Source organism: Saccopteryx leptura, chromosome 7 (genome assembly GCF_036850995.1).
Source record: "Saccopteryx leptura isolate mSacLep1 chromosome 7, mSacLep1_pri_phased_curated, whole genome shotgun sequence".
NCBI classification, from domain to species: Eukaryota; Metazoa; Chordata; class Mammalia; order Chiroptera; family Emballonuridae; genus Saccopteryx; species Saccopteryx leptura.
The window spans coordinates 18764182-18775150 of record NC_089509.1 but is presented as its reverse complement, the minus strand read 5'-3'; the positions used below and the strand labels follow the sequence as shown (position 1 = coordinate 18775150).

At 38.7% G+C, this 10969-nt stretch overlaps 1 protein-coding gene across 2 annotated transcripts in view; it reads right to left on the bottom strand.

The window, feature by feature from the left end:
• Window positions 1-5281: 5281 nt before the first annotated feature.
• UBXN4 (UBX domain protein 4) overlaps window positions 5282-10969 on the bottom strand; it is a 43244-nt gene continuing 37556 nt past the window's right edge. The window contains exon 13 of one of the 2 annotated variants that reach the window (XM_066345533.1): window positions 5282-8865. In XM_066345533.1, coding sequence (XP_066201630.1) covers window positions 8727-8865 — 139 coding nt within the window. In that variant the 3' untranslated portion in view covers window positions 5282-8726. The remainder of the gene's footprint in view (window positions 8866-10969) is intronic. The other variant, XM_066345532.1, reaches the window with a different exon arrangement.

The following is a 10969-nucleotide window of genomic DNA, read 5'->3' as shown; positions in this document are numbered from 1 at the left end:
CTCCTCCTCTCACTTAAAAAAAAAAACCCTCATAAGTAAAGCCATACTACCCAAAGCAATCTACAGATTCAGTGCAATCCCTACTAAAATACTAATGGCATTTTTCACAGAACTAGAATAATCCTAAAATGTATATGTAACCAAAAAAAAATTGCAAATAGCCAAAGCAATCTTAAGAAAAATAAAATTAGAGGTTTCACAGTACCCAATATCAAACTATACTATAACACAAGGCTATAGTAATAAAAACAGCACAGTACTGGCATAAAAAGATATATAGATCAATGGAACAGAATAAAGAGCACAGAAATAAACCCATGCCTATATGGTCAATTAATCTATGATGAAGAAGGCAAGAATATACAATGGGGGAAAGACAGTCTCTTCCATAGTGTTGGAAACCATAGACAGATGCATGAAAACAAAAAGACCATTTTCACACTATATGCAAGAATACACTTTAAATGGATTAAAGATGTAAATGTAGGACCTGAAACCATAAAACTCCTAGAAGAAATCGTAACAGTTTGACATTGCTCTTAACAATATATATGTATATATTGTTTGATATGTCTCCTCAGGAAAGGGAAACAAAAATAAATAAATAAATAGAACTAAATCAAAATAAAAGGATTTTGCAAAGTGAAAAAAACCATCAACAGGCCCTAGCCAGTTAGCTCAGTTGGTTAAAAGCGTTGTCGGCCCTGGCCAGTTAGCTCAGCGGTAGAGTGTCGGCCTGGCGTGCGGGGGACCCGGGTTCGATTCCCGGCCAGGGCACATAGGAGAAGCGCCCATTTGCTTCTCCACCCCCCCCCCTTCCTCTCTGTCTCTCTCTTCCCCTCCCGCAGCCAAGGCTCCATTGGAGCAAAGATGGCCCGGGCGCTGGGGATGGCTCCTTGGCCTCTGCCCCAGGCGCTAGAGTGGCTCTGCTCGCAGCAGAGCGAAGCCCGGGAGGGGCAGAGCATCGCCCCCTGGTGGGCAGAGCGTCCTGCCGGGTGGATCCCGGTCGGGCACATGTGGGAGTCTGACTGTCACTCCCCGTTTCCAGCTTCAGAAAAATACAAAAAAAAAAACCTAATGATTGATGATTCTCATCTCTCTCCATTCATGTCTGTCTGTCCCTTTCTATCTCTGCCTCTGTAAAAAAAAAAAAAGAAGGCCCTGGCCGGTTGGCTCAGCGGTAGAGCGTTGGCCTAGCGTGCGGAGGACCCGGGTTCGATTCCCGGCCAGGGCACACAGGAGAAGCGCCCATTTGCTTCTCCACCCCTCCGCCGCGCCTTCCTCTCTGTCTCTCTCTTCCCCTCCTGCAGCCAAGGCTCCATTGGAGCAAAGATGGCCCGAGCGCTGGGGATGGCTCTGTGGCCTCTGCCTCAGGTGCTAGAGTGGCTCTGGTTGCAACATGGCGACGCCCAGGATGGGCAGAGCGTCGCCCCCTGGTGGGCAGAGCATCGCCCCATGGTGGGCGTGCCGGGTGGATCCTGGTCGGGCGCATGCGGGAGTCTGTCTGACTGTCTCTCCCTGTTTCCAGCTTCAGAACAATGCAAAAAAAAAAAAAAAGAAAAAAGAAAAAGAAAAAAAAAGGCGTTGTCTCAAAACAACAAGGTTTCAGGTTTGATCCCCAGTCAGGGCACATACAGAAAGCAACCAAAAAATGCACAACTGAGAACAACAAATGCTTCTCTTCCCCCCTCCAATCTCCCTTTCTCTGTCTCTCTAAAAAAGAAATCGATAAAAATTAAGCCCTGGCCAGAGAGCTTGCCTGGTTGGAGCATTGTCCCGGAGTGCAGAGGTTACCAGTTCAATTTCCTGGTCAGGGCACATACAGGAGCAGCTCGATGTTCCTGTCTCTCTCTCCGTGCCTCACCCTCTCCCGCCAAAAAAAGAAAGGAAAACCATCATCAAAACAAAGAGATAACATACTGAACGGTAAAAAATATTTACTAAGAAAATATCTAATAAGAGGTTAATATCCAAAATAATATATAAAGAACTTAGATTACTTAACACCAATAACCATCCAATAAAACAATCCAATTAAGAAACGGGCAGGCCTGACAACAGGCGGTGGCGCAGTGGATAGAGCGTCAGACTGGGATGCAGAGGACCCAGGTTCGAGACCCCAAGGTCTCCAGCTTGAGTGCAGGCTCATCTGGTTTGAGCAAAGCTCACCAGCTTGGACCCAAGGTTGCTGGCTTGAGCAAGGGATTACTCGGTCTGCTAAAGGCCTGCAGTCAAGGCACATATGAGAAAGCAATCAATGAACAACTAAGGTGTCGCTACAAAAAACTGATGATGCTTCTCATTTCTCTCCATTCCTGTCTGTCCCTGTCTGTTCCTCTCTCTGATTCTGTCTGTCTCTGAAAAAAATAAAATATTTTTTTTTAAAAAAGGAAAAGAAATGGGCAGGACCTGAATAGACATATCTCCAAAGATGATGACTTCCAGATGGCCAACAGACAAATGAATGGAAGTTCAACATCACTAATCATCAGAAAAAGGCAAATCAAAACCACAATGAGATATTACCTCACATTTGTCAGAATGGCTATGATCAATAAATCAATAAAAAACAACTGTTGGCAAGAGGTGGAGAAAAGAAAACTTATACATTGTTGGTGGGATTGTAAATTATTTTCCAGCCACTATGGAGAACAGTATAGAGATTCCTTAAAAAATTAAAAACAGAACTAGCATGTGACCCAGCAATTGCACTCTTGGTATTTATCTGAAGAAACCAAAAAAAAAACTAATTCGAAAACATACATGTACCCTTTATGTTCACTGCAACATTATTTACAAAGCCAAGATATGAAAGCAAAGAGATAAAGAAAAGGTGGTGCGTGTATACAATGTAGTAAGACTCAACCATAAGAAAGAATGAAATCTTGCCATCTGCACACATGGATGGATTTAGAGGGTATTATGTTCAAGTAAAATGAGTTAGAATAAAACAAATACCAGAATACAGTATAACCGACTGTCCAAATGATATGGAGATATTTTCTCTAAATTTATGTACTGTTTGACCAATGTCACCCTGTTAAATTTAACTATCTAAATAAAAAATAAAAATAAAAGGAAAACAAAACAAAGAAGAGCCACATACAATTGCTTTTATACATCTAGAGAAAATTTTACATATTTTAAGGTATATATGAAAAAGTTAAATTTAAAAATTAAAAAGACAAAAACAAATACCATATGCTTTTACTTATATGTGGAGTCTAAAAAAAATAAATGAACAAAAACCAAAAATGAACAAACAAAACAGAAACAAATTGATACAGAGAAAAACGATGAGGGGTGGATGAGAAAGGTCAAGGGAATAAGGCAGTTATATAAAGTACAGCACAGGAGAAACGGGCAATATTTTAAGAACTATGTATGGTACCAATTGGGTACTGGCAAGATCAGGGAGAACACTTTGTGAAGTATATGATTAATCACTATGCTATACACTTGAAACTAATACAGAATAATATTGAATGTAACAGTAATTGAAAAAGTTTTTAGCCTGGCCAAGCTAAAAAGTTTTAGCTTGGTTGGTTAGAGGGTAGTCCATATATGCAAAGGTTGCCAGTTCGACCCTCAGTCAGGGCACATACAAAAACAGATTGATGTTTGTCTCTCTCACTTCCTCTCTCTTCCTCTAAAATCAAAATTTTTTTAAAAAGATTGAAATTTTTTAAAATTAAAGAGCATGATAAAATTAGCAGTTATAAAAAATAGTCATGGAGAATATCAAGTACTTCATAGGAAATATAGTCAATAACATTGTTATAATTATATATGGTGTCAGGTGAGTACTACTAGCCTTATCAAGGTGGTCATTTTGTAAGTTATAGTAATGTCTAATCACTGTGTTGTACACTTGAAACTATTACAATATTGTATGTCAATTGTAATTGAAATATAAAAAAAAAGTGAAAACACGGGGAAAAGTAGTAGTTTTCAACTGGTTTTAAAAGGGTGATCATGCTTGAAATTCAATTTCCATAAGCATTCCTTATCTGAGTTGTATCTATAGAAAATTGCTATGAAAATGTTCCACTATCGTGGGCCCCAACCTAAGAGTCAGGTTTGTTGTACACAAACATTTTTCTCCATAAACGACAGGAACAGTTTGTTAGGGGTAAAGACGTGTCTAAAACGGATATTAAAGGTATTTCTTGGGTAGAAAGACTCAATATTTTAAACTGTTACACCTAAATTAACCTCAAAATTTATAACCCTTTTTTTGGGGGGGTGTATGGACAAAATATAAAGTTTCACATAAACTTGTAAGAAGAATCAGGATAAAGACTAGTTATTAAAAGGTAATTTTGGCCTTTGACCTATGGTGGCGCAGTGGATGAAGCGTTGACCTGGAAATGCTGAGGTTGCTGGTTTGAAACCCTGGGCTTGCCTGGTCCAGGCACATATGGGAGTTGATGCTTTCTGCTCCTCCCCCTGTCCTATCTCTTTCCTCTCGCTCTCTCTCCTCTCTCTCTAATAAAAATGAATAAATAAAATCTTTAAAAAAAAAAGTAATTTTGTAGCAGACAGGGAAAAGAGAGAAGTGAAAACCAACAAAGGAAAAGAAAGCCTAGATATATGGGAATAGTGACAGAGATGACATACCAAATCAGTGCAAGAGATGACTTATTCCATCAACGGTGGCAGGTCAACAGGTTAGATCTTGAAGATGTCAGCCAGAGGCATGGGGACAGGAGCCAGAGGCCTTCCTGGAATACTTTTTATTTGTTTTAAGATTTTATTCATTGATTTCAGAAAGTAGAGAGAGGACAGGGGAGGAGCAGGAAGCATCACCCCACAGCAACTGACACCTGCATGTGCCCCACCCAGGCCCCTACTGGCGAAGCCTGGGCCTCAGGCTGGCGACCTCAGGGCTCCAGGTTGACGCCCCCTCCGCTGCGCCACCACAGTTCAAGCCTAGGATACCAGACTTAAATGTAAAAAAAGGAAACCATGAAAATACTAGAATGGAAGGGTGAATTTTTTGAAATTATTTTTTGAAGTGGGGAAAGAAATTAATAAGGGCATAAAGAAAAACGCTGATAAACATGACCACAGAAGTATAGGCAAAAATTACCATCAATATATTCATCAAAAGATAAACAGGGAGAAAATATTTACATCATGTGCTAGACAAAGGGCTAATTTTCTTAATATACAAAGAATTCTTACAAATTAGTAAGAAAAATAAATCAAAATGATTAATAATATTAAAAGATGCTCAATTTCATTCGTGATCAACGCGATGCACAAAATTTGAGACAATTTTTCACCTATCATGTTGAAAAAGATAAAGGGGTAGAATACAGTGTTGACAAAGATGTGGTGGGGCTATAAATTCATAGAGCCCGAAGAAGCAATTTAGCAACATTTTTATAATCTAAACTGCAAACATCCTTTGATTCAGTAAGTTATACAAACCTACAGGTATATTTTCTTTTAAAGATTTTATTTACTGATTTTACAGAGAGGAGGGAGAAACGAGAAGTATCAACTCATAGTGGCTTCACTTTAGTTGTTCATTGCTTGCTTGTCATATGTGCCTTGACCAGGCAAGCTCAGGGTTTTGAACTGGCGACCTCAGTGTTCCAGGTCGACACACTATCCACTGTACCACCACAGGTCAGGGTACAGGTATATTTTCACACCTAAGAAGACACCTTCACGAAGTTAATTACTTTAGCAATGTTCGTAAATAGAAAAACAAAAACAAGCAAAAATATATATATAATAACCAATGAATAGCACCAGAGAATGAATAAGTTGGGGTTACATTTATCAAGTAAAACACTACACCGCCATTAATAAGATGAGATAGCTATATTCTGACAGAGGAAGATCTTTAAGATTATAAGTAAAAAGCAAGATGCAGAGTAGTATATATATGATCCCATTTATTTAAAATATAAAGATTACATATTTGCTTATTGTGCATAAAAATCTTCTGAAAATTACAAAAAAACCTGTTAATAGATTCAGGTTATTTCTGGGGAATAAAACGGGGGGTAAGATGCAAGGAGGGAAATTTCATTTTCATTTTATAGCCTATACTGTTGAGTTTTTCTTTACCATGCATACTTTTTAAAATATAAAATTAAGTAGGGATCCTCCTACCTCAAGATTGTGAACCATTCTTTTATGTATATTGCTCTAAGATCTATATTTGATTTTTTTCAAGGCAAACTGACTTGAGGTACTCCAAGTTTCTGCACATATATTTCTAATAGTTATTAGGAGGGTCACACCCATTTGAGTTTTATTTTTATTTTTTTTTAAAGATTTTATTTATTGATTTTAGAGAGGATACAGAGAGAAAAGGGGGGGGGGTGGAGCGAGAAGCGTCAACTTATAGTTACTTCTCATATGTGCCTTGACCTGGCAAGCCCAGGGCTTCGAACCTTCAACCTCAGCATTCCAGGTTGATGCTCTACCCACTGCACCCCCACAGGTAAGACTTGGCAGTTTTTTTAAAAAAATCACATATTGCTATATTTTTAAAGATGACAAATTTTCACTTAAATGGGATGCTTGATGGATTATTTATTTTTATTATTTATTGATTTTAGAGAAGGTGGGGGGGAGGAGTGGAAATACCAACTCATAGTCGCTCCTCCTATGTGCCTACACTGGGCAAGCCTGGGAATTCAAACCAGTGAGTAACCTCAGCATTCCAGGTCAATGCTTTATCCACTACGCTACCACAGGTCAGGCTGGATTTTTTTTTCAAGCTCATTTTTTTAAATTATGAAATATAATCATTGCAGAAAATTGGGTACAAAAAAATTAAAATCACTTATAACAACTCCTACCTCTGTTCCTATTGAAAATGTGCTTACAAAGCTGAGATCGCACTGTACCTGCAGCTCTGTATCCTGCCCCCGCCCTCACTATGTAACAGGTCCTCAATAAACATATACTGAATTGCTGAATTACTACTGTACCATCTCTCCTCATCAAAAGTTATTTTTGCACAAGGCATTTAGTTGGTTTCTAGTTCTTAGGTAATACATGTAACATTTAATGAATATATTTACATCTAAACTCTTCGTGCATTTATGATCATCCTTAGGAAAAATTATGGGATCGAAAAGTATGAAATATTTGTTTCTGATAATTTTTTTCAAAAAGGTTATACCAGCTTTTATTCCGACCATTGGTGTAGCCTGTTTCCTTGCCAACAACTACTATTGCCACTGCAAAATATCACTGTTATTTCATAGGTGAAAAACAAAGTTTTCTGAGAAAATGTCTCCCATTACAAAGTAAAGTTAGAGTCCTATATTTTCACTTAAGAGTGGTATCTTCCAATCTAAAGGCAGGTTAAAAGAGGAACTGTCAAGGCCCTGGCCGGTTGGCTCAGTGGTAGAGCGTTGGCCTGGCGTGCAGGAGTCCCGGGTTCGATTCTCAGCCAGGGTACACAGGAGAAGGACCCATCTGCTTCTCCACCCCTCCTCCTCTCCTTCCTCTCTGTCTCTCACTTCCCCTCCCGCAGCCAAGGTTCCAGTGGAGCAAAGATGGCCTGGGTGCTGAGGATGGCTCTGTGGCCTCTGCCTCAGGCGCTAGAGTGGCTCTGGTTGCAACAGAGCAACGCCCCAGATGGGCAGAGCATCGCCCCCTGGTGGGCGTGCCGGGTGGATCCCAGTCAGGCGCATGCGGGAGGCTGTCTGACTGCCTCCTCGTTTCCAACTTCAGAAAAAAAAAAAGAACTGTCAGGCTTCCTCCCCTTTCCAAACATTATTAGTTTAGTGGACTCCACTACCAAAAGCATATGGATAAAGTAGCATGTAAATCAGATTAAGAATCTTGTTCATGTTCTTAAGGATGAACAAAAGGCAAATCCTTGTATCTCTATTCCATTCTTCTTGTCCTATACTACAAATACTTTGGGTCTCTGAAGTGTGGTTATTGACAGGACTAGTTTTAGATTAGCTGTTGTTTTGCATCTAATGAGAACAAAAACCATGTTATGCAAGTGATGCCTCACTGACAGGAGAGTCAGTAACATAGCATCAATGTCAGAAAATTTCTTCTTCCAGTGATATTTAAGCGAAGGTGGTCATCTGCTTTCCTGAGATAGCTTCAGGGCAATACTGGGGGTGAAAATCAGACACATGACCTCAACGGAGCCCTGTGCAACGAAAAGATGCTAGGATAACAAAACTTAAAGCAAAAATAAGATCATTTCAATTTTTGGAAAAAAATTTTTTATTTAGTATTTAAGATTAAAAACTACAAGATTCTGCTTGCAGCTGATGAGAGGAAACAGAAAAAAAGAACATAAATTATCATTTGATTGGCTAGTTATGATGTTCTGACTCAAGAGTCAAATTACTCAGTGACATACCAGTTACTCTGTGTGGGCCTAAAATTTCTGGAGCAAAATTGCTCTAAACAAAACATGTCATCTGAGAGCACAGGGATAGTGGGTATATGAAATACTGAAGGAAAGGGCTGATAAAGGGAAGTTGTAGCAGATTTTTTTGATTATTTTAGATTTCTAGCAGTTGGTTACCATATGCAAGGACCTAGCAGCAAGTTATTTTATCTCTTGACTTGTCTGAGTTAAAGAATTTTAACCCACTAAACAGGAATAAAGAGACACTTTATAGATCAGTTAGAAAACATAAAGTAGTCCCATCTCTCCAGTAGAATTTTAGTTGAATTAAATCATAAGAGAAACAATGATTATTGCACACAATGTACTTGTCACACTACATCTGTTGAGTAGAGTTTCCATTCCAAGTGTTGTTTTCATCTTCACCATCATCTTGAGTCCTCAATCTGTATATCTTCCCTTCCTTTTTAAAGTCTTCTCCCCGTTTCTCCAGCACTCTTTTTCTGACAGGTTCCCTGATACAGCAAAAGAGGGAGAAAAGAGAAGATGACATAAAAGGAAAATATCAGTAATACAAAGCTATTTCCTTTACAATTCCATTAGTAAAGGCAAATATATTTTAAGAAAGTTCATGGGGACAATTACATCTACTACTATAGTACTATATACATTTTTGGCAGTTTATCTGTATTTTTGATTTTCATGTATTTCTTTTTTTTTTTTTAATTATTTTTATTTATTTATTCATTTTAGAGGAGAGAGAGAGAGACTGAGAGAGAGAGAGAAGGGGGGAGGAGCAGGAAGCTTCAACTCCCATATGTGCCTTGACAGGGCAAGCCCAGGGTTTTGAACCGATAACCTCAGTATTCCAGGTCAACGCTTTATCCACTGAGCCACCACAGGTCAGGCACATGTATTTCTTTATGACTTACTAAGCTTTAGAAGAGTGGGACTATCTGCCAACTGATCTTTCCTTTATTGTTTATACAAGATGATAGTGTATTTATTAAAACATTTATAACTTAGTATCCTATAAGCTAGCCAAAGCTCCATTCATAGCCTAATCTACAGAAATGGTCAATTAGCAACTTGTAATCCTCTTATAATGTTTAATTACTCATACAATTAAGAACAGCAGGACTTCTGCATCTGAAAATGGGGGAAAAAAATGGGTGAAATTTAAGCTATTTCATTCCTCAACACTAGAGGGGAAGAGAGAGTGAGCAAAAAGAAAAAAGGAAAACTAACAGTAGAACACAAAGTTTTGCCTCTCAGATATACACTCATCCTATCCTATGCCCCAGCCCAAGTCCTGTTCCCTTATCTAAAAATGTTTTAAAAACCCACACAGCAAGCTATCCGATATTGGAGAATTTAGGACTAAATGCTTCCTTCCACCCACCATTCTGTAAGTTCTAAACTTCAGCTCTAATATAGCCTAGCCTGAATGCTATTCTAAGACTAGAGAAGAATTTCCCTCTGTCCCCATTTGAGCAATGTACTAAGGCTATAACTGCTCTTCCTACCTAATATTTAAGAAAGAAATAAGATAAAAGCTAAATCAATCCAATTACATTATTTACACAAATCTTCATCTAGAGCAGGGGTCCCCAAACTTTTTAGACAGGGGGCCAGTTCACTGTCCCTCAGACCATTGGAGGGCCAGACTATAAAAAAAACTATGAACAAATCCCTATGCACACTGCACATATCTTATTTTAAAGTAAAAAAACAAAAAGAGAACAAATACAATATTTAAAATAAAGAACAAGTAAATTTAAATCAACAAACTGACCAGTATTTCAATGGGAACTATGCTCCTCTCACTGACCACCAATGAAAGAGGTGCCCCTTCCGGAAGTGCAGCGGGGGGCCGGATAAATGGCCTCAGGGGGCCGCATGTGGCCCGCGGGCCGTAGTTTGGGGACCCCTGATAGAGAGTCAATAGGACACAAGACTAGGGATTCCTTAATGATGGCAATAGTCAAGAATTTTCATTACTTATTACATAGGACTGGTATGGTATTTAACAAGAGTAGGTATATATTTTAACAGATAGTGCTATTATTAGAAGGGGTATAATCTCACCTTCTAGAAAAATACTTTCTGTTAACCTGTTTCAAGTATGCAATAAGCTAAAACCGTTAGCACTGTGTATCAGTATTACCATTCTAACCTCGACCATCTGCAATAACAGGTAGGTCTCTTGGTTAAGGGACTAGCCCAAATATCTCTCTGAACAAAGCATCACTTTCAAGTGAATATCCAGTTTCCTCAGTTTGGTCCTTCTCTATTATGACCCAGAGAAAACAGATGAAAGAACCACCAAGGTTAAAATTCTCTAGAGCACAATTCCTCTAAAGAAATTATGCAAGACGACTGGAAGAGATCAATGGAATGAAATACCTTGTCAGACACAAACATGGCTACCAAGAAAAAATACTACTATTTAGACCTGGGGAAAAAAGATTTTACAGTTATAGTATGAAGAGAATTCAATAAATGAAATAATAAATGAAATTTAAAAAACCAGCAGAGGTGAAGTGGCTTTCCATGGAAGAGGATATAAAAGATGGCTGAGAAAATTCAGCTTCCCAGGAGAGATAATATAATAAATCT